The sequence below is a fragment of the Cnephaeus nilssonii genome (assembly GCF_951640355.1).
Source record: "Cnephaeus nilssonii genome assembly, chromosome: 10".
NCBI lineage: Eukaryota > Metazoa > Chordata > Mammalia > Chiroptera > Vespertilionidae > Cnephaeus > Cnephaeus nilssonii.
Window position 1 is genome coordinate 35,666,641 of NC_137081.1, and position 23,420 is coordinate 35,690,060.

At 53.8% G+C, this 23,420-nt stretch overlaps 2 protein-coding genes across 2 annotated transcripts; both read right to left on the bottom strand.

Annotated features, from left to right (window-relative positions):
* Nucleotides 1-6,450: 6,450 nt before the first annotated feature.
* On the bottom strand, nt 6,451-11,422 carry COPS9 (COP9 signalosome subunit 9). Its single transcript, XM_079783279.1, has 3 exons — nt 11,283-11,422; nt 9,278-9,350; nt 6,451-6,678 (listed from the first exon to the last, which is right to left on the bottom strand). The coding sequence occupies exons 1-3, from the start codon at nt 11,343-11,345 to the stop codon at nt 6,641-6,643; spliced, it is 174 nt and encodes a 57-aa protein (XP_079639405.1). The 5' UTR covers nt 11,346-11,422; the 3' UTR covers nt 6,451-6,640.
* A 2,352-nt stretch (nt 11,423-13,774) lies between these two features.
* Nucleotides 13,775-14,774, bottom strand: OTOS (otospiralin; the record flags this gene model as incomplete). Its single annotated transcript, XM_079781712.1, has 3 exons — nt 13,775-13,959; nt 14,570-14,596; nt 14,702-14,774. 3 exons carry the CDS (start codon nt 14,772-14,774, stop codon nt 13,775-13,777), a joined length of 285 nt encoding a protein of 94 aa, XP_079637838.1.
* Between the last annotated feature and the right edge of the window lie 8,646 nt (nt 14,775-23,420).

The following is a 23,420-nucleotide window of genomic DNA, read 5'->3' on the forward strand; positions in this document are numbered from 1 at the left end:
TCCTTGGAGAAGAGTCACTTCTGGTGGAGATACCCTTGTGGGGGCTTGGTCACTTGTTGGATGTGTTGTGGGCTCAGGCTGATCTCTCCTTCCAGATGGACTTTGTCTATACAAAGAGAAAGCTGCCAACATCGTCCATACTTCACTCTGTTAGTCACCTGTATCACTCTGAAATCATTGATTTCAGAGAGCCAGGGAGAGGAAGAGAGAGATAGAAACATAGAAATATCAAGATTCACCTCCCAGTTCACCTCTTCCAGGGGTTGTGAGTTGCTATTCTAGTCAGCTTTCAAAAACTGGGGGGAGACCTCTAATTGTCCCACCTTCTGTGGGGTGCCTTCTCCCAACTAGACAAGGATGGGCACAGTTCTGACTGAGCAAGAGGATGGCAGCATCCATGTTTTGGGGTTTTGTGGGGTTTTTTTAGAAGGTATAGTCTACCATTACCAGTTTATTTTTTTAATCCTCATCTGAGGATATTTTTTTAAATTGATTTTTCAGGGAGAGACAGAGAGAAAAATATCAATCAGTTGCCTTCCGCACACTCTCCGACCAGGGATCAAACCCGCCACCTTTTGGTGTATAGGTTGACACTCCAACCAACTGAGCCACCTGGCCAGGACCAGATGGAGAGGTTTCTTACTACAAAAGAGAGAACACTTGGGTTTGGAGTGATGGAAATGTCCTGTGTCTTTCATGTGACGGAAGTTAGATGAATGTCAACATTTGCCAAAACACTGCCTGACACTTAAAATGGGTGCATTTTACTGCATGTAAACTGCATCTCAATAAAGTTAGTGACAAGGAAATAACCTCTTTATTTATATACTAGAGGCCTGGTGCACGAAATGTGTGCACTGGGGGGGGGGGTGGGTGTGTGGGAGGGTGTCCCTCAGCCCAGCCTGCATCCTCTCCAATCTGGGACATCCCTCTCACAATCCAGGACTGCTGGCTCCCAACCACTTGCCTGCCTGCCTGCTTGATTGCCCCTAACCGCTTCTGCCTGCCAGCCTGATCACCCCCTAACCACTCCCCTGCCAGCCTGATCAATGCCTAACTGCTCCCCTGCTGGCCCAGTCGCCCCCAACTGCCCTCCCCTGCTGGCCCAGTTGCCCCCAACTGCCCTCCCCTGCCGGCCTGGTTGCCCCCAACTGCCCTCCCCTGCAGGCCTGGTTGCCCCCAACTGCCCTCCCCTGCCGGTCTGGTCGCCCCTAACTGCCCTCCCCTGCTGGCCTGGTTGCCCCTATCTGCCCTACCCTGCTGACCTGGTCACCCCTAATTGCCCTCCCTTGCAGGCCTGGTTGCCCCCAACTGCCCTCCCCTGCCAGCCTGGTCGCCCCCAACTGCCCTCCCCTGTAGGCCTAGTCGCCCCTAACTGTCCTCCCCTGTAGGCCTGGTTGCCCCTAACAGCCCTCCCCTGCAGGCCTAGTTGCCCCCAACTGCCCTCCCCTGCTGGCCATCTTGTGGTGGCCATCTTTGACCACATGGGGGCAGCCATCTTGTGCAATGGTATGAGGGTCAATTTGCATATTACCTACACACACACACACACACACACACACACACACACACACACACACATTATTGATTTCAGAGAGCCAGGGAGAGGAAGAGAGAGATAGAAGCATAGAAATATCAAGATGAAAGATAATCATTGATTGTCTATCTCCTGCATACCCTCTCCCCCCATCCCCGGGCATGTGTCCTGACTGGGAATCAAACTGTGATCTTCTGGTTCATAGGTCGATGCTCAACTACTGAGCCAAGCCAATTGGGCAGGAAATAACCTCTTGAAAATTCTTGTTTTCTGCCTTGTGAACAGAGCAGGAGTAGCGTCTTTTTTCCTTTAGGTTCTGACTATGGACACCTAGAGCAGGGAGAAATTATAAACCTATTTGTTTTATTTTTCCTAAAATCCCCAACTTTCTCCACGAAATCAATAGATTAATTAATTAAAAAATAAAAGTATTTTTGTTATGGAATCATGTTTCCCCCAAATTCATATGTTGAAACCCCAATCCCCAATGTGACTGTGTTTCAGAGAAGGGGCCTTTAAGGAGGGAATTACAGCTAAATGATGTCATTCAGGTAGGCTCCTCATCCAATGGGACTGGGTGTCCTTATAAGAGAAAGAGACACCAGGAGCCCACCTGCACAGAGAAAAGGCTATGAGAGGACACAGGACAAAGGTGGCCGTCCATAAGCCAAGGAGAGAGGTCTTACCAGAAACCAACCCTGCCAGGACCTTGATCTTGGACTTCCAGCCCCTAGAACATTGAAGAGATAAATGTCCATTGTTCAGGCTGCCCTGTCTGTGGCACTTTATGATGGCAGCCAGAGCTGACTGGTAAGCTTTTCTTTTAAAAAATTATTGATGTACAATGTGCGTGTATGCAAATGCTCAGATCTCAAGCATTTGGTTTGATGAGTATTGACAGTTAAATACAACCATGTAATCCCCCACATTTCCAGTGAATTCCTCCCCTGCCACCTCCACTAGCTCAAAGCAACCACTCTCTGACCTGCATCCCCAGGGTGAGCTTTGTCTGCACTGGGACGTCATACAAATGGGAGAGGACCTGGACTCCTCTGGCTACTCTCCCTCAGTACACAGGGCAAGGTGCACCCATGGGTACTGTCCTTCTCCTCAGTCTGCAGCTGGACGATTCCTCCACAGTAGCTTTTTTTTTTTTTTTTTAATTTAATCCTCACCCAAGGATAGTTTTTCCATGGATCTTTAGAGAGAGGGGGAGGGGGAGGGGAGGGAGAGGGGGAAGGAGAAACATCTATGCAAGAGAGACACATTGACTAGTTGCCTCCCACAAGCACCCTACTGGGCCAGGGATTGAGTCTGCAACTGAGGTACATGCCCTTGATCCAGAATTGAACTCACAACCCTTCAGTCCATGGGCCGACGATCTAACTGCTGAGCCAAACTGGCCAGGGCTCCATGACAGTTTTTGCTGACCAGAAAATTTTAACTTTTTCTTGAGCTAAGTGTAGCCTTCATTTGTGTAGATAGAAAACAGAGGCAGGGAAGTTATGTAACTTCCTTCAGGTCTCATGTCTTGGAGGGTGGAACCATGGCCTGGGCCCGAGTGTCCTCCTCTGCCAGGTCCTTGGTGAGGTCGTTGGTTCATATGCAAACTGAGTGCACTATCCACGCCCCCCTCCCCTGCCACCCCCAGAACGTGCTGAGGACACAGTGCTGGACTCAAAGTTGGCCTTCAGTGAGCAGATCTTTGAGGATTATTATAATCGTCAGCAAGATGCTAAGGAAAAAATGCAGCTTACTCTCTAAATGTTGTTATGATGGCAGGCTCAGTGGTTCTCCTGTTTCAGCAAAAGTTCCAGCAGGTTATTTCAACACTGACTTAATTGCACTGGGCACAGTTGGGGATGGAGTGAGCTTTCCAAGTGACAGGATAAATTAAGTCTCAGCAAAATAATGTTTAAAGTTGATTCAAAAGGAAAAAGAGAACAAACAAACAAAACAAAACCAACTCCACTATCCAAGGACAGTGGTGGGAACAAGTCACCCTGGGTCCCCATGCAGATCCCTTCCTGTAGGAAGCTTCCATCTATCGACTCACAAATGACTCTCAAATTGTGCAAATTCATCTCTATTGCCACAGCGCAGGTGAATTCCAGCTGCACAGAAAACACTGCCCTGCGGGGCTGATTCCAGCTGAAGAGAGGCACCATCTCTGGAAGAGCCCAGCTCACCTTCTTCAGGGAAACCTGCACCCCAATCTGTGGGTCTGCCAGACCCTGGCTGACAATCTCTCCAAGCTCGGGGACTCGGCTGTGAAACCAGTCCCTGCTTTGGAGCTCTGTGAGTTAGTGGCCCTTGACCTTGGAAGGTGGGCCTTCCTTCTCTGCATTAGCTGCAAACTGGGGCAGACCCAGAAGACGGGAAGAAAGGCCATCCCTCCACCCAGCACCCCTCACCACGGCTGGGGACCCCCTCACCCACCTGCCCCTGCTCCCGAACCTTGCACACAGCTGGGCTGTTCTCTCCCTCCTAATTTTCCCTCTTCCTCCTGCCATCTGGAGCTCACCTCCAAGGGCATCCTCTGGTGGGGCCTGTCCCTGCCCCCTGCTCACAACTTTCACACTGCGATTGCACAGGCTATTCATTTACTGTCCTGCCCATGGGACTATGAGCCTGAACTTCTGTGAAAATTCACACACAGGATCACATACACACATGTATCATCACATTCTGTGGGCTAAGGTGGGATCTAGGAGAAGGCGAGTGGAACTGTACATATACGTGCACATGCCATATGTAAGGATTGAGCAAAGTAGGTCTACAGATGTTCACGTGGAAATAAAGAGGAATAAACTCTGTTTTTTGTACTCACAAGTGTACTGGTAAACCTACCCCCCACCCTGTAGTTACTGGCCTTTGGGGTTGGTTCTCTGTACACTCACTGTCTTTTCAGAGACAGTGTACAGAGAACCATTCATTTCTCACATGTCGCTTGGTTCATGCCATTCTAAGTTCTCCACACCCCAGCCCTTTGTCTGTGAGCCAGGTGTTCCTTCCAAGTCTGCCATTTGTCTCCCGGCACTATGATCTCCGGGGACAGAGAATGCAGCTTTTGACCAAGGACCAGGGTCTGGCACCTCTGTCCCTGATCAGGCAGCACATCAAGGACCCGTCAGGTTCCCTGTCCCCGGGAAGCAGGCGTCACGCGTGTGTGTGGCAGCCCCAGCAGAGGGGCATGTTTGCACAATGCTGTGATCCCAAGGCAGACTCTAGGAGGTCAAGTGGGCTGATGTCAGATGATGAGCACTCGGAGCCTTGGGACAGGAAACACAGGGCCTTGACCACTCCTTCCTGCGGTAGACCAGAGGCCCGGGAAGTAGAGGGACATCCCGGACCAAGAGCTTCATTTACCAATGCAGAAACTGAGGCCCAAGCAGGAAGGGAGTTGATCCCCAGGACCCCAGAGGGACAAATGGGGGGCCACTGGCAGGTCTGAGCTATATCCACAGTGTAGTGCAAGACCCTCAGACTCTTGTAAGTTTCCCAATGATGACCGTAGAGCAGCGATTTTCAACTGGTGTGCCGCAAGAATTTTTACAGCATGCAGTACCTGACTGTTTAGTCAGGGCACTGACCTCTTTTACTTTCCAAGTAAAGAAAAAGACAACAGCGAACACAACAATCAATAGCCATCCAGTGTGAATGAATCAAAATTATACCTATTTTTTTTTTGTCAGATCAGCAAAGAACATTTTGATGTGCAACAGAATTTTTCATTAGTTTATGTGCCATGAAATGAAAAAGGCTGAAAATTGCTGCCATAGGGTAATCATTGGTCACTAAGAAATTTACCCAAATACCTACTTGCTCCCCTACCGAATCTCCTAGGCCTGTTTTGGGAGCCCAGTTAGGAAACTGTGAAAACTGCTCATGAAGTAACCTCAAGACACGGCTGAGAATCGCCTCTCTCTGAAACCAGCCTGCACACTCCAGCCTGAGTCTGATCGGTGAGACCAACACAGGAGCATTCTCCATTGCGACCCAGGCAGGGCAAAGTGAGCTTCAGGTGAAGGGTTTTCAGACACAACAGTCCGCACTGCTCCAGGGCGTGGGGCTGCTACACCCTCAGGACAGGTGCACGGTCACAGTGCAGACTGAAGCCCACTCAGCAAACACAAATGAGGCCGAGGTAACACTTCCCTGTGTTAAACCTCCCCTGCTCTCCAGTGAGAATGTCGCTCATCAAGAGGCCATCAGGGCGATGCCATCAGCACGTTCTTATAGAAAAGGTTGGTGTATCTGACTCACCTATTAAGTGGCTCTGCTTAACTCTGAACATGGGGACTGACTACTAAGTCCTGTGGCAGGGGCATTTCCTAGCGAAAGAAATGTCTTTACTTCGAGACTGATTTGAAATAGCAATCTTAATTTTTACAGTCATGAATTGCTGAGCTGGACCAATAAGACACTTTTAAAAACTTAATCCCCTTAGATGTTACATTCTCCTTAATAATGGACCAATGTATACATTTCTCATGTAGAAGGTATCTCTTTCTGTCATTAGCTAGTTGTCCTGATTTTTTTCAGACCTCAGGTTTGGGGACAGCAGCTGCTCTAATGTGAAGGTGGGAAAACACAAAGTCCGGCGCTGGTAGGGGACTGTGCAGCAGCGGTGGGCGGGGGGGGGGGGGGGGGGGGGGGGGGGATCAGAGCCTGTCCTGAGAGTGCAACTAGGACCCCTGCATGCCCTAAATTGCTGACAGGTCTACACTAACTCCCCCTCCGTGAACCATCGAAGTTACTCAGCACTGCACACAGGAGGCAGTGCACTGATTTCTGTGCCACCGTCGCGTTCCTCTCGGCATGCCAACACACATGTGCACACACATGCACAAAGGGAGCTTTAGGGACTGCAATGTTCACTCAGAAATGCGAGAATGAAAATCACCCTGTAGTGATGACTGCTTTTTTTTTATTGAAGTGAGGAATGACCTCACCCAGATGGCTGAAACCGTCCTTTCTCAGTTAACCATCTCCTCATTTCAGGTGTTCCCACCGTTCTGCAGAACCACTGAGACTGTCCTGAGGGCTCCACCACACGCTCACGCAGCAAAGGCTTGACCACACGCAGCATGGGACAGCGCCTCACTGGATGTCATCATCATCAAAGAGATCTTCAAAATCTACATAAATGAACAGAACCACGCATCAGTTGGGCATACAAGGTAAACGATTGAAAGATGACTTCACAACGAATTATGTGGTCATTCAAACACAGAAAACACTGGACAATCTAATAACATAAAGGGCTTCTCCTAGGACAGACTCGATCCTACCCACCAGGCTCAGATGCAGCCCAAGGGCAGTGCTGTCTAGAACACAACCTGTAGTGTTTCTACTCAGATGACAAGCTGAAGAAATGCGTCGGTGTGTTCTCGACCACATGGTGACCATCTCCCAGCCATGACTGAGCACCAGGACATGTCAGCACCCATTTGTGAGCACCTCGGCCAAGGCCCCACTCTGGTGACATGGAGGTAAGGCCAGGCAGCTTGAAGGGCACAAGCCCCCCCACTCTCCAAGAGAAAGAAAATGGGGTAGAGGGGAGGTGGTGGAAGGCCTGAGCCATGTGAGAATGACTCTCTTTAAAGGAGTCAGACTGATAGACAAGCTCGAGAAACATAGTCTAAGCCCCGTTCCCACAGGCAGGAACGCCGCCCTTTCACGGCACACTACTTACTGCGATGGGTGGACAAAGTCATGATCGTTTTCCCCTTTCATTTACTTTTATATATATTTTCTTCTAAATTTCCTAACACAGACATGTATCCTTTTGCAACGGGGAAAATTTGTACAAAGCCTATTCATGTGGCCTATGCACTGAAAAGATGCAGTGGTGACGAGCTAGAGAGGGTGGGCGGGGGTGCCAGGAGACAGCAGCCCCGCTCCCATCCCCTCACCCTGCGTTCATGCCTCTCCAGCCACCCTGACAGTCAGTCCCACCAACGCCTGCATTCTCTCACTGCCCGGCCTGCGGGAGGTCCTGCAGCTGTGAGCACTCGCATAGTCAACCCTACCTAACCCTCACACCTTCCGAACCTCTGCTCAGGTGTCAGCTCCTAGAAACAATGCTGTCCACCCTTGTCAGGGCTCTTGTCATGGAACTGTCCCTACCTGCCCCGTCTGGTGCTGCTCTATTTTGTGAAATAGTGAGTGAAGAGGATGAGCCTCGGCCATGGTTAGAACCCCACTGCCTGTGGGACACAGGCCATCGGAACCTCAGTCAGCGAGCAGAAAGGACTCAGAAGCCCCATCTAAAGCCCACATGGCCCTCTTACAGTGATGGTTTCTGAACATGGGATGCTCACAAGCTGACAGGCAGTGTGCACCTGTGAACAGTTTGAGGGCCCTCTGACATGGGCACAAGCTCTTCTGTGTTCTTCTCTGACCTGACTCAAGGATGTAAGGGCCTTAAATTGCTGTTGATAAATGCTCACTTGGCAAGTCAGCCTGGGCCCCTCTCACAGATGCTTTCTCATCAGAACTATGTTTGGAAATCCCATGAACACTGGAACATCATGGTGTTTAAAGCTATGGGCTGGTGGAGGATGCATCAGGCTTTGAAGGTCATCAGAATGAGTGGTGTTAGGAGTTAGAGGTCACACTTCTGCGGGGCCAGGGTTAGGGACCTCCGAAGCCGTGCTATGTGAGCTGGCATTTTTGCACAGGCTGCTCAGGAAAGGCCTTGCCCTTTCACAATTTGTTTCCCTCACCCCCTTGCTTAGAGAATTGAGACAAATGCTATTCTGTTCTCAAGGCTTGGCTCAAGTGTCACTTCCCCCAGTTCTGACAGGAGTTGGTGGCAGCCGGGACATTGCTTCAGGGGAACAGCCAGGCTCCCTGGGAAGTCTGTACCTAACTAGGGAGACTAGTTCTCCTTTTAGGCAATGGCTGGCTCAAAAGGAGCCAGAAAAAATAGCTTGGACTCAGGCTTTTGAGGGTCTTTGATACCCTGAAAACCATTGTGACGGACAAGATAACATCCTAACTGCCACTAACTAGTGACAAAAGTTCTTTGTAGTAGCAGGCACCTTGGGATACAGGATGACAAAGGGAGAAAACACCACTCACCCCCCCTAAGTAACTATATTTCTCCTAATGACTTGAACCCTCAGTAAGAGTTAACATAACCTTAGGAACAGAGACCAAGAAAAGCAGCTCCTCTAATGTGCATGAAGATCTCATATAAAGTCTTCACTGTGTTTTGTTAAAACTGCACACATGCTCGTGGTACCTGGCCACGAAAGTCTAGATACCAATGGTCTCTGTTGTTGGGGGTGGGGTGGGTGAGGCTGGAGAGTGGCTGTTTCTCTGTGAAGGCAGCGCAGGGATAGGACCAGTGGCAAACAGGCGAGAAAACCAGCCATCCGGAGATAGCAATGAGAAAGCCAGACAGGTCCTCGTGCCTTGCAACTCAGGTCACTGTCCAAACCTGGATGCCGTCGTGTGTCCAAAAGTGTATCTATGGCTCAAACTCAATGCCTGGAATGTAAGACTGGGAGCAATTTTATGCTATTTTTTTTTTCTTCTGAAAAACAGGGCTGGCTGCCAGTGGTAACAGCAACACTGTTATTTTATATGAACTGTGCTGTTATGAGAATGGCACGGGATCTGGGTTTTACTGTTCCATGATCTAAATCACTTGTGTCACCAAGTCGCTCCACTGCACAGCTTGCAGAAGAAACGTCCTGATTAAAACTGGCACCCAACCCTGCACCTTACCATTAAAGAAGTCCGAGTGAACTGCCTTTTCATTGGCTGCCAAGTCCATCAGAAGCCCGGTGCTGCCTCCGGCCTGCAGAAGGGAGAGATCAGGTGTGACAGCAGCATTTTCGGAGAGAACAGCTTTTCAGGGCCTGCGCCACCCCACACAGAAGGAAGGCGAGGAACAGAGAAGTGCCCAGGTCAGAGTCCAAATTCCGTTCCAGGTGAAGGAAGTGTATGTGGATGGAGGTTGAATGTTTTTGGTCTTCTCTGGGCCTACATTCCTAAATTCCCCCTTGCCCTTCAGACAGAGTCCTGCCATTGCCCTAAGCACCACTTCTCCCTAAACCTCCAGCAGAGATTCTGAAATCCTACTGGGCGTTGCCACAGAGGCCACAACCCCACAACGCTGAGCCTGAGCATTGCTCTGGTTTGGACTGCTCCAGAACTAAACCATTTCCCCCGGGGAACCGACCTGCTAACTGGGGTCCAGAACCCCCGAGTGCCAGAACTCTATGGTGGCAGTAAAACCAAGCCACAACCAGAGCTGGGCAACCTGATGAGCATAGGACCAGCAGTCTCCTTCAGCATCGCAGAAGAGGGCTGGAGAGAGCTCCGAGGCAGCATTCTGTACCTTGGCCCCCAGTCCCTGCTGCGCCTGGATTCCCAACATTCCCAGGGCTTCTGCTGCACCTTTCCTGGCTCTCAGTAGGCGGGCATCTCATGTGTCCCCACACCCTGCTCTCAGTAGCAGGGAGAAATTTCCAGGATTCTCCACCTCCTCCCTTCCCCATCACCACAAGCCATGTGGACTCGCCCCCTTACGTACTGTGTGGGGCTTGTCTCTACCTCCATCTATAGCAGTGGTTCTCAACCGTTCTAATGCCGCGACCCTTTAATACAGTTCCTCATGTTGTGGTGACCCCCAACCATAAAATTATTTTCGTTGCTACTTCATAACTGTAATTTTGCTACTGTTAATGAATCGTAATGTAAATATCTGTGTTTTCTGATGGTCTTAGGCTCTACAGCAGCGGTTCTCAACCAGCAGGGTTGCCTAAGACCTGAATAGGCATTATCTTCATTCAGACCCCCTTTAAGTCTCCTGTTCCTTAAACGCTCAGGATGGGAGCCTATCAATACCCCAGTGGTTCTATGCTGCCCAGGGCAGTGACTTTAACACAGGCCTGAGCAGCCAATGCTTGTGGAAGTGCCTTGAGTGGGTGCAGGGAACCCACCCCAGCAGGGCTACTAGCGCCTCATGGCCAGCCAGACACCATCTCCAGCTCCCCTCCCTCCCAGCTCTCTCAGGCACCTGAAGATGTTAAACTACACTCAGACCCCTTCAGGACCCCACTCCAGCCAGCCCCCTCCCCCCCTTTCTGAACCCTCCTCCACTTGGCCCACCGCAGCACGGCCCAGAGGGCAGAGGGCAGAGGGCGCTGTGGTCACACCAGTATATGCAATCATATATGCGCTTTACCCTACCATGACCTGCGGGCGCGTGTTTCCCCTATGGCTACACTTTTAAAAATGAGGCTCTGACCTCCGGCGGCGGGCCTGGCCCCGGGAGCTGCGCCGGGCAGCAGACAAGATCACCGCGATGGAGTGACACGCGCGCAAAGCTGCTTCGTACCCCGTATAATCGCAGGAGAGGGTCACGGAGCAGACCGTCCCATCAAAGTGCAGCGTCACTTAACGCCAAACAGCCCTTCCCCCAGCTCCCGTGCGGTACCAGCCTCGCTCCGGTCTCCCATCCTGCAGACGAGATCTGCCGACAGCACAGCCCCGCCCTCCGTCACCCCGACGCCCCTCGCGTGCCCCGCGGCCCCGCGCATGCGGCCTCCGTAGTCGTGCAGGACGACCCGACATCTGGCCGCAGGCACCGAGGGTCCTCGGCAAGGAGGGCACAGTCGGGTCCGGGGACGCCGGCCCGCATACACGCACGGCCCTCACCTCTCACTGGACCGTCGCCTTCTCTCGCCCCACAGCCCTACTTCCGCCCCACAGCCACCCGCCTCACCTCGTCCAGGTCCACGTAGGGCCCGGCGCCCTCGGGGAACATCTCGTCCACCGCCGGCTTCATCTCCCCCAAGGCGTTCCGGGTGTCCCGGGCCCACTTCCGGCCATCTGACCGCCTCTTCCGTACGCAGCGTGCCGCGGCACGTCTAGACGCCGAAGGATCGCCGACTCTATGGTATTTCCCCATCCCTTCCCTTTCTTTCCACTTTATCTGGTATTTCTAGACGTCGGAGGACCACCGACTCTATGTTTCCCTAGGGACCCACAGGACTGGCCCTGAGTCCCCGCTGAAGTGGATGGGCTTTCCCGCCTGCCTGTCTGTCAGGGCCCAAGGGGAGCTGCTCAGTGACATCCAGGTGGCCCACGGCCACAGACAGGTCAGCCCAAAGGGTCTGGCACGGAGTGCCCAAGAAATACTCATTAAAGAATGTGGATGGACAATAGAGTCAAAAGGCAGCCCAGAATGGGAGAAAAGATTTGCCAATCACATACCTGATATTAGAATTAAAATCAGATGTACAGAGAACTGAAATGCAACAATAACAACAAGTAACCCGCTTTGAAAATGGGTAAAGGACCTGAATAGACATTTCTCCAAAGAAGATACAAGAATGGCCAAAAGCCCATGAAAAGATGTTCAACAGCACTGATCACCAGGGAATGCAAATCAAACCACAGTGATACCTCCTCACCCATCAGGATGGCTGTTATCAAAACCCCAGAAAATAACAGAGTCAGGAGGATGTGGGGAAACTGGAGCCCTGAGCACTGTTGGTGGGAACCTACATGGCGCAGCAGTGGTGGAAATCAGTATGGAGGTCCTCCGAAATTAAACACAGAGTTACCGTGAGATCCAGCAATTCCACTTCTGGGTAGAGACTCAAAAGTATTGAAAGCAGAGTTTTGAGATAATTTTCACACCCATATTCACAGCAGCATCAATCACAATAGCTTAAACATAGAAGCAGGTCAGGTAACCATCACCATGGATTATGGTCCCCACGGCCATCAGGTACCAGCGATGGTGGCAGTGGCTAATGCTTTTTGTGTGCATAACTCCAAAGTGGAGTGTTGAGGGGTGAAGGGGGCTGAGGACATGGGGCAGGAGGTGGATCTGACTAAAAGGGGAAACCAAGAGAGGGTTGCATAGAAGGGAGCTGAACCTGTTATGAGAAATAGGGTGAGGGGAGAGTCACAGCCAAATCTGAGTCCTAAACACCAGAGTGAGGTATCCCAGGGGGCTGTGAGGTAGGCAGCCTGCTATTTATTGGCGGGGGGTAGGGTGGAGAGGAAGGAGGGATCTGCTGAGGGTGACCTGGGGGTGGAGGTTTTTTCCTCTGAGAAAAGAAGGGTCTGCTAGGCTTTTCACGACCCATAAATGCAGCCCAGCTGTGGGCAACTGGGATGCTGCTGACACCCCATAGGGGACATAGTTCTGGCCAGGGCACCGTGGAGTCTGCCTAGAAAGGCACCAGTCATTAGGGCAGCCTATGGAGAGGCAGCTGGGGACCCCATTCCATAATGCTTGTCCTAACTGGGGATACAAGAATTTGGGTGGAACGTAAATGTTCACACACACACACACACACACGAATTGACAGGCAAGTTATTGGTATGGAGACACTCCTGTCAGGGTGTCTTTTTTCTGATATGTTTGGTTGAGGCCCAGTTGTCCCCAGTAGGAATTTAAGACCAATTCTCATGTCCAGCTATCATAGGAATCAGGACTTTAAGAAAAATTTCAGTTAATTTACAGAAACCAAATTCAAACTAGCTCAAGGGAGGGAAAGAGAGACAAGAATGTATGAGCTTTTCCCAACAGGATCAGCTCGGCCAACAGAGTCTTCCTCTGGAGAATTTAACCTGGGCCGTGGGAGGAGAAGCCACAGGTGAAGGTGAGAGGGCAGGAAGCCTCGTGGAGGTATGGAGCTAGTGGGGTGGCCACAGGAGGCACCAGGCCTGCACTCTGGGCCACAATGCCACCTCCCCCTTTCCAGGTCCCTCACAGCATATGCCTGGGTCCCGGGAGAGTCCCCACCCACCCCGCCCTTGTGGCTGTGAGAACTAGCACAATAATCTCCCTGCTTCTTGAGATAACTTGCGTGAGGCTCGGAGCAGCAGCTGCAGCAGTGATCTTAAAGAACCACCTGCCACGCCTCTCGGAGCATGAAATCACGTTCCGTCACCCATCCCACCCAACATAACACATAACACACACATTTCACAAAGCCCTACATTTCTGATTAGGTGTAACAATTTCTGTAGTTAGATGCTGGTCCAAATACTAGTACCTACAGTTAAATAGATAATCCTTTCTATTATTTTATTTCAATGGAAAAGCTAGTTGCAGCTTGTTAGATCGGTTTCTGATGGGGTGAGAAGGCAAACGGGTCCCGAGTGCAGCTGTGTCTTGAAAAAAAAAGCCACAGCATGTGTTGTGCATTTTAAGTCAGGAGTTTATTGATGAGGCCAGGGCACCAGGCTGGGGACCCCTCACTCCTCCTGATAAGGGACGTGGAAGCCCAGGGTGGTTCCCAGGGGGAAGTGAGCAAAGAAGGTGCGGGCCATGTCCTCGATCTGGGGGTAGGCCCCCAGCGTCTGGAAGTACTGCACGTAGTTCCAGAAGTCAGAGGTGGAGAAGGGCCAGTAGGGCATGGCCGGCAGCTCAGCATATGGGTCTGAAAGACACATGACAGCCTGGCTCAGGGGCTGTGCCACTGGTCCTGCCCAGGTTGCCCTCCAGGGGGCCTCAGGCAGGTGGAGGTGCCCAGCAGGGCCAGTGCAGTGAAGGGACCCTCCCAGCTGGGAGCACAGCCTGGGTCATCCGGGGCCTCCTGGTGGGGGATGAGCTAGCCCTGCCCTGACTCCTGGTGAGGAGGGTAGGGGAAGTGGGGGAGTCTGGCCCCTGTCCTGCACATACTGAGAAGGGAGGGGTCACTGTGGTGGGGTTGTGGGGGACTCTTGGTGGGATATCAAAGGAGACCATCCCCTACCCCCACCCCCAGAGTTTGTATGCTACTGTACTGAGGGTGAAATGTCTGCGTCCTCAGGGACTTGGAGGGTTGCAACACCATGCAGAGTCTGGCTCCCTCCTTCCTGGTGTGTCCCCAGAGGCCTGGAGGGCACAGTCTGGGGAAGGGGCTCCAGTCCCTCTGGGGACAGGGCTTTACCTCCAGCTGACTCAGGGCTCCCCTTCATCTTCTCAGAATAAGAAGCAGTGCCCACCCAACCTTTCCTCTCCCCGGCCCCCACCAACAGGAGAAAAGAAACAGGAGGCAGACGCAATACCTCCCTCATCCTGCACAGGCTTGGCCCCTGCAAAGAAAGAGGAGAGCAGTCAGCCAGGAGCGCCTCAGAGCAGGACCCTGCGGTGCCCCAGCGGCCCCGAGGGGCACGAAGAGGGACAAAGCAGCCACTCACCCACCAGAGGCACCAGCAAGAGGCAGAGGGCCACCCCGGGCAGCAGGCAGGTCTTCATCTTCCCCAGGCACATCCCCACCGACTGACCGACGGACTGGGTCAGGTCCACCTGCAGCCGGAAGAACCAGAAAGGTGGGGCCACCCACCCCCGGGCCCGCAGCTCTTCCCGCCACCCCCAAAGTGGCAGCTCCTGGAAAAAGCTCCAGTGAAAAGACAAGTTCCCAGTGTTTTCACAGCAATTTCAGTGGCTTCCAGCCATTATTCGGAGGCTAACCCATGTTTCATTGGCCTTATTTAATTTTAGCAATTTAAGAAACTGCATCCCCCCCCCCCCCCCCCCCCCGCAAATCAGCTGCCTGTCGGAGGTTACCTGGCCGCTCCGTCCCTCAGCCTCAGTCCACAGCTGATGGGCGTCAGCCACCAGCACACAGGCTCCTCTTTATAAAAGGCCGGACAAGGACGGAGACGTCACCTACGGGAACCGTCAGACTAAATTTATTTCATCTGCTGCCAGAGGACTGAGGGCTTCTGTGACCCTGCTGGCAGTGGAGTCCCTCGGGGGCACTTTTGCAGTCTCATCCAAAGATGAAATTGGGAGGAAAACATCCTTGGACAGGCCCCTTTGGAGGGTTTTAGGAGTGAATTCAACACTGGCACTCATAAATCCACTCCCTCTGCGCCAAGACAGGAAGATGTTCTGAGTTTGACGTTGGGGTTGACACCGCCCCCCCTCACAGGAGCAGGGTAATCACAGAGCTGGCCTGGGGACCGGGAGGCAGGACGGGAGCCCCCCCCCCGGGAGCCCTGGATCAGGGGCCCCACCACAGAACAGGCTGAGCAGAGTCGCAGGCAGGAAGTGGGGTGTCAAGCTCAACTTTGCATCTGCAGACCGGCGCCTCCTGCTTATGTAAGCGCAGTGATTGAATCTGTGTTGGGAAGGTAGTGGTCCCGGGGTCTCTGTGGGTCAGGCTGCTCTGATTAAACCCAAGATGGTAGCCACGCCTCCTCGCCCTGCCCGAGGGGTCCCATCGCCCACTGAGTCCAGGAGCATGTCCAGGGCAGCAGTCCCCAGCATCAGTGTAAGTCACACAGAGGGTTCCCACGCCCACGTGTTCCTCACAGCCACAGTGCACGGCATGTCTTTGGGGGAGGTGGGGAAGGGGCGCAAGCAGGTCCCAGGTGACAGATCCGTCCAGCACACACCCGGGCTCCCCAAGCCTTTGGGCACCTGCCCCTCCAGGGGCAAACAGCCTGGCCTCTCAGCCTCCTTCTGCATCAGCCCCCTTGTCAACAAGCCACTCCCTGTCACCAGGGAATCCAGAATCTCCGCTGAGTGGACCCAAGCCAACCCTCAGGTCCATGCAGTATTATATCACCTCCACCCCGGTCCCCCATATCTGTTCCCTGGGTTTCTGTTGCCATAAATGGTCACATGTGGTGACTCTGGGTCCCTCATCTTCTAGGTCACATCTAAACCTCAGGATCTGGTCTTAGATCTACAAGCAGAGACACGGTGGGCTGGCCCGAGAGGGACCAGCAGCCCCTTGCAAAACAAGTACTTCAGGGGAGACTATGCAGGTTCTTCAGGCGAGGGGGGACTGAGCCCCAGATGGGTAGGAAGGATGACTTCTCCGAACAAAGGAGGTTCAGCAGAATTTAGAGGTTCAGGTCCCCAGCTTCATCAGAGTCTGCCCACATGTCCCCATAAAAATGAAAATAAAATTACATGTACTGCATCTTTATAACTATTCAGTGGAAAACTATACCTTGAAAAATGAGTGATGAGCAATGATGGTGTGTGGGAGGGTGGAGCTATGGGTATATCTGTTGTTTCCTCTTTCTGGGTATATATATATATTCCTTAATTTATTACTTTTATGTAGGGAAAAACACTTTCACAAAACCACCACCAACAGCTCCCTTAGCATTCTGACCTTCCATCCTGGGTTGACCTCCTAGATCTTCCACAGCCACTGCCACTCATGCCTGCCCCACGCCTTTTCTTTCTTCCTGCGCCCATCAAGCCACTTTCCCTTACTGGCCTGACTGCAGACCTTCCCTGCCCCACCTGCAGAACTGCACCTGGAGGGTCTTACCTGGAGAGCCCCACCTGGAGAACCGCATCTGGAGGACCCACCTGGAGGCCTGCTTTTCCGCCCCCTGGAGGACAACTCCTTTGCCCCCTCACTCAGCAGCCACTCCCAACGCCCCTGCTGGGGCTCGCACACCAGCCTTGTATTGCTCCTGTTCAATGGGGAACTTAGAGCCACAGATTGCCCAGGGGCCCTGTTAAAGAGCAGGTTCTGATTCAGCAAGTCGGACTCTGCATTCCTAACAAGATCCCAGCCCAGGAGATGCCTCTGCTGCTGGCCCCAGAGCAGCCAGGATAACGAGGCGTGGGCAGGTTCTCAACCTGGGCCGGGTCAGAATCACGTAGGGGACACCTTAGAATGCAGAGCGCTGGGCCCCCATCTCTCAGGGCCCTGACTCCAGAGCTCAGAGGTGGGCTGGGACTCTGCGTTTATATCTGGTTACCAGGGCACTGAGCAGGTCCAGGGCCGGGCTTTCAAAGCAGAGGTTCTTAACCCTGGCTACCCATTCGGGGCCACCTGCCGATCTTTTAGCTAGTGGGGATTTCCAGCCCCCAGTCTCCTAAGGTGGGATTTTATTGTCACTGTCTGGGCAGGGCCCAGGTTAGTGTTTATAAAATCTCCCAGGTGACTCTGCTCTGAAGCCTGGGTGACCACCGCTGCCTGGGGTGGGTCAGCTCCCCTGCTCCCCCAGCCCCTGCCCCCATCTGCACAGGATGCACCAGAGGCCTCTGAAGGTCCCACCTGCCTGGGGTGAGAAGAAGCTCTGGTCTTGGTGGATGGAGAGGACAAAGGCCACCCTGTCTGCTTCCCTCCCAAGCTAACTGGGCCGACAGAAGGGCAGGCTGCAGAGCTCGGCAGCAGTGCAGGAAGGGATCCAGCCAGGGCAACTGCCTGGGGACCCTTACCTTCTCTGCTGCTTCACCTACACCCGGTGAGGCCTGGGGCCTGTCCTCCTCGGCCTGCCTGCAATGCTCCCATTAGGTGGTCTGGGGCGCCCCCTGCTGCCTGGTTCAGGAGCACCCAGCACCACCTCTTGTTGAGGTCACTGAGAACCAGATGGACTGAACCCAGGGGTCAGGTCAGGGTTTCACCGGGTTCACCGAGTTAGTGTGAGAGCCGAGTCCTCAGGCTGCCCACACAGCTGTCCCTGGGCATCCGGGCAGGGCCCTCTGCTCCCTCCACAAAGCCTGTGACCCACCCAGGTCTGCCCCTTTGCTCCCACCAGGTGAGGGGACACCTCTCACAGTCACCTATTCTGTTCCCAAAGCCACAACTTCCGAAGTACTTGTCATTTTAAGGAAAGGATTTAATTAAATGTCATGAAATCTGATGAACTTGAAGAGTTTTTGGGTGAAAACCACGTTGCCTTGGAGAGGCCCACTCAAGGTGCACATTTCTAGGAACTACTGCCGCATTTGATGCAGGTATGACAACTCTGAAGGGCTGCAACCCAAGCCATAGGAATCTGGACCTCAGATCTTTCAGATCCAGGCTTTGAAACCCAAACCTGAAAGCAGGGACTGTGCATCCCAGGAGTGGGCTCCAGGGGGAGACATTCCCCCAGAATCCCTGAAGCTGGGCTCCAAAGGTGGAGTGTGGAAGGAATAGACGGTCAAAGCCCAGACAGTGAAGGTACAATACAGGTTTCAAAGCCAACATGTCTGAAGTCCTTATGATGCTTCTTAAAAATCTTCCCTTTCTTCACCTGACTTGTGAGAATTTCTGATCAGGTCCCAGTTCAGCTGAGGTGGACTGCAGCCAGAAAAGGACAGCAGCTTACCGGACAGTTACTCAAGTTTAATTTGTCCAACCGTGGGTTCTAGGCCACATAGGAGGCAGCCTGCGTCAGGCCCTCCCCACCCTGGAGGATGGGGGCAGCGAGGTCCTGGGTCAGATGGGAAGCGCTCTCCTCCTGCCCAGCTCCGATGCCCCTGCCCAGCTCCTGGTCTCTCTCTCCCAGGCAGCAAAGCTGGAGCGGAGGCTCACTGGCAGCCCTCAGGGTGGGTCCATGTGGGATGTTTACTCCTCAAAGGCGTGTGTTGTCATTGCATTTGGAAGCTCTGTGTGGGCAAGCTTCTCCACAGGCCCCTCTGTGCTGCCATCCTGCGCTCCCAGGCTCCCATGTGGGTGACCTGCCTGGTCTCTGAGTGTCCCTGTTGGACCCCTCTCTTCTGCAGCAGTGGCTGGGGCGTGGGGTCTGGTCTCTGCAAGGCTGGAGGGAAAAGATCTTTCCTGGAATTCAGTCTCGGGGCTGGCTAGGAGCAGATACACTGAAGGATGGCCAGGAGAGGGGGGTTGGCAGGGTGGGTGGAGAAGAGGGTGGTCTGAGGCAGGCTTGGGAGACTGTGTGTGAAGCTGGGGAAAGCAGGGGGGGGGGGGAAGGGAGGGGAATAGGGCAGGATGGCCCCAGGGGCCACTTCAGAGGCTGCTCATCACAAAGTGTGTATTAGTCAAGGTTCTCCAGAGAAACAGAACCAATAGGATGTGTGTGTACACACACACACACACACACACACACACACACAGAGAGAGAGAGAGAGAGAGAGAGAGAGAGAGAGAGAGAGAGAGAGAGATTTTAAGGAATTGGTTCATGGGATTGGGGAGGCTGGCAAGTCCAAAATCTACAGAGCAGGTTGACGTCAACCTAGGGTAGAGCTGATGGTACCGTCTTGAGTCCAAAGATAGCCTGGAGGCAGAATTCTTTCTTCTTTGGGAAACCTCAGTCTTTTCTCTTAAAGACTTCAACTGATTAGACAAGGCCCACCCACATAACGCTAGGCCATCTACCTTCATCTAAAAAACACCTTCGCAGGGACATCTAGACTGGTGTTTCACCAAACAACTGCTTCTCACGGCCTGGCCAAGGTCACACATACAATTGACCATCCCAGAGTGTAGACCTATTCTTTGGAAATACGTAGGAGCAGACCAGCTGTAGCAGGGGGAGTGGCTGCTTGGGAGGTGAGGCCGGGCGCTGGGGATTAGGCTGGCAGCATTTCGCTCCATGGGTGCTTGGAGCAAATAAACCAGCGAGGCCCTGAGCTGAGTGAGGGCAGTGGGTGCTAAGGTCCCTCTGCCGTCCTCGCCTGGGGGAGGGCTGGGGCCACGGTGATGACAGTCTGTAGAACGTGAGCTTTACAGGGACACTTATCTGGGGGAGGGTATCTGTGCCCTTTGGACCATGGTGTGTGTTGCAGGGGGCGCTGCCCAGGAGAAGTGGCCGACTGGCTCCACCCGCACCCAGCACACTGCGTCCACTCAGGGATGTGGGAGGGCTGAGGGCCACAGCAGAGTGGGGCCGTGGTGGTGGCGGGTGGAGCAGATGCAGCTTGTGAGACGTCTGCAGGGTGGGCCCCAGCAGGGTGGAGAGTTTGTGAGGAGGCTGGCGCCGTGTGGGAGGGGTCAGTGGAGGGGTTCCCATCCTGGGGAGAGTTGGGAGATACCACCCAAGGCCCAGAGCCAACTCCGTGCCCACCACACTGGGACGAAGGGGCCAGCGGGCAGCTGGGCCCACCAAAGCACTTCCTCCTGTGGTTGGGGAAGAGGCCGGGCCAGCCACAGACCCCAGGTGACCAGGACTGTCCTCGCTGGCACCCAAGCAGGCGTTCATCTTCATGAGGCTTACAGGCCCCGGGACCACAGGACCCACCCTGTTGAGGCTCCTAGCGGCGGGAGGGAGACCCGGGCGGGGCCTGTTCTCTGCAGCCTGAGACAGATCCATTGTTCAGCTCATTCATCGCCGCATAAAAGCCGGATTTATGGGAACCGCGGCTCAGCGTGTTTCTCAGCCTGGCCGAGCAGCCAGGCTACAGGGCCTGTCCCGCCACCCTGGGGGCTCCTGTGCTCTCCTGCCTGCTGGGAGTCAGGCACCAACCACCTGCTTCCCGGTGGCCACCCGCCTCCTCCCTCTGACTTTCTGGTTCTTCCTTCCCTGATGTTGATAAAGAGCAGGTTGCCTGTCCCACTTCCAGCTGGTTGTCCTAGATTTGTGACTCATCCAAGAGCAGGTATTGTGAGCCCAGAAAGGAACTGGGGAGCCGGGAGGCTGGCACCCGGCAGGGGCCGGGCGGCGGATAATGGCATCTCGGAATTAAAGGCTGGAAATGCCTTTTGAAACACGCGCTAAATCTGTCTCCTTGGATGTCTGGAGGCAGCCGCCGCCTTCAGAGCAGGAGCTCAGCTCCGGCCGCTCTCCCCATGAGCAGGCCAAATAATGGGCACATGTCGCAAGTAAAGAAATATTTTTAAAGTAAAAAGAAGAAAGAAGATGACACCCCTGCCTGCCCTCTGAGCGAGTCCTCAATGTCAGTGCCGGTGTGGACAGCCCTCGCAGGTTCCTGCCGTGCCAGCACGGAAGGATGAAGGGGTGGGGGGGGGAGGGGGGAGAGGGGGGAGGGGGGGTGCGGTGACTGTTACCCGTGCTACAGAGACAGACCCAGACCCCACACATTCACCCACAACTGCACCTTCTCGTCAGATGCTACATTTCAGACATCTGCGAGGTCTATGTTAGAGTCACTGTTCTTTCCAACAGCTGGCAAGACTGCCGCTGGGCGTGTTTCAGCCTCGGCACTGCGGACATAGGGTGAGGAGTGGGGCCGCCCGGGCATGGTGGGAAGGTCAGCAGCAGTCCTGGCCTCCACCCTCTAGATGCCAGTAGCACCCCAAGTTAAGACAACCCCAAGTGACTCCAATGTCACACGCCCCTGGGGACACGTTCGTTTGTGTGCACGAGGCCACCCCTGCTCGGCACTCGCGGCTGGTGAGCACCGGTTGTTTCCAGGACCTCGTCTCTCTGAGCAGCGGCGCAGTTCGCATTCTGAACTGTCTCCTATGCTCGTGGTCTGTCTCCATTGGATCGGCTCCCCAGACAGGTGTCCCCCAAAAGGCAAGCAACATACATCCGGCACGTGTAAGAACCTGCTTAAAGCCGCGGAAAGTCCGGGGCTGTGTTCCTGCAGTCACGGAGTTTTGCAGTATCTGCAAAAAACAAAAACCGAACCCTGCTATTTTACTGGCAACCAGCTGAGCCCCTTGTCTTTGCTCTGCTGCCCGTGCCCAGCGCCATGGGCACCTGCGGTCTCTTGGGACAAATTTATGAGGTCAACAGTCACTTCTGGGAGGTGAGTTGTCATCAGCAGCCCGGGGACAGGGATGAGCTTGAGGCAGTGGGCCTGCCAGCCCCGTGCTGTGCTCCTGGGAAAGGGGCGGGATCAGAGGCCACACCACATCACGAAGGTGCCCTCCAGCGCCTGGCACCTGAACTGTGTGTGGGTGGACGAGGAAGGCAAGGCTTGACACGCACACAGCCAGAAGTTAACTCAGAAGATCGTTTGAAGTGGAGGGCTCAGTTCTCAGCGAGGCATCGGCAAGTCTTCTCTTGCCACAGGCCGGGCTAACTTATCTGTCAACCTGACTGGGCTGGCAAAAGACTGTTTCGGGGTGTGTCTGCGAGGGTGCGTCCCGAAGAGGGTGGCATTGGAACCAGGAGCCTGCGTGAAGAAGACGGCCCTCGCCCGCCCGGCGCAGGCCCAGGGGAACCTGTGGCTGAGGCAGCAGGGCCCGTGTGTCAGGACTGGGGGTGGGCACAGACCACACCAGTCCCCGGCTTATGGCCCACTTGCTCTCTGCCCATGCTGAGACTGGTTTCTGAGAAGCCGCTGATCCGGTTCCTCCGTAGGCCCCTCCCCTGTACCTGCTGTCTCCCGGCTCTGGGCACAGGGACTGGCAGGAGCATGTCTGCACGCATGGTCTCTGGTCCTGGACCGCGGCCTTTCCTGCCCTCTCTCTGTATCACGGATCCTCCAGCGCCCTCTGATTAGCAGGGCCTCAGCCTCAAAAACAGGGGAGACGTTACGTACACACTCAAGACAATGCAGGGGGCCGTTTCTTCCTTTTTTGCAGGGCAGACGAGCTCCTAGCAGCCACACTGATGGAGACCAGCACCTGGATGGGCCCTTGAGGATGAGAGGAGGACCACACACTAATTACCTACCTGTGTCCTCAGATGATGGAATCTTCCAGAGCAGGGCTCCCAGGGCAGGAAGAGGAAGGGTCCTCACTGGACGTTTCTGCTGCAGGGAGTCAGCCTGCCCCCCAGCGGCCTTGCCTGGAGTGTTCCTGTGCACATGCACGCGCACACACACAGAAATACAGACATACACACCCATACACATGCATGCACGTGCACACACATATACACACACACAATACACACACACACACGCCCCCATCCAGTCCCTCAAGAAGAGCTGAATAGCCCCAGTGGTTAGTGGTTAGGTGTTTCCCAGTGGTTAGAGGGTTGGCCCGTGCACCAAAGGGTCTCAGGTTTAATTTCTGGTCAAGGGCATGTGCCTGGGTTGCAGGTTTGATACCCAGCCCAATTGGGGGGCATGCAGAAGGCAGCCAGTTGATGTGTTTCTCCCACATTAATGTTCTCTCTCTCTCTCCCCCTCCCGCCTTTCTTTCTCCCTCTCTCTCTCTCCTCCCCTCCCTCTCACCCTTCCACACTCTCTAAAAAAAAAAAAAAAAAAAAAAAATCAATGGGAAAAATATATCTTTAGGAGAGGATTAACAAAAAAACAACAACAAAAGAAGACCTGAACATTTTCCTGCACCTATTGATT

Excerpts from the sequence above, each read along its gene's own strand:
- COPS9 (XM_079783279.1), bottom strand. The coding sequence starts at position 11,345 with ATGAAGCCGGCGGTGGACGAGATGTTCCCCGAGGGCGCCGGGCCCTAC. Across the intron at positions 9,351-11,282 it reads CCTACGTGGACCTGGACGAG|GCCGGAGGCAGCACCGGGCT; the intron begins GTGAGGCGGGTG and ends TCCCTTCTGCAG. Across the intron at positions 6,679-9,277 it reads TCACTCGGACTTCTTTAATG|ATTTTGAAGATCTCTTTGAT; the intron begins GTAAGGTGCAGG and ends TCATTTATGTAG.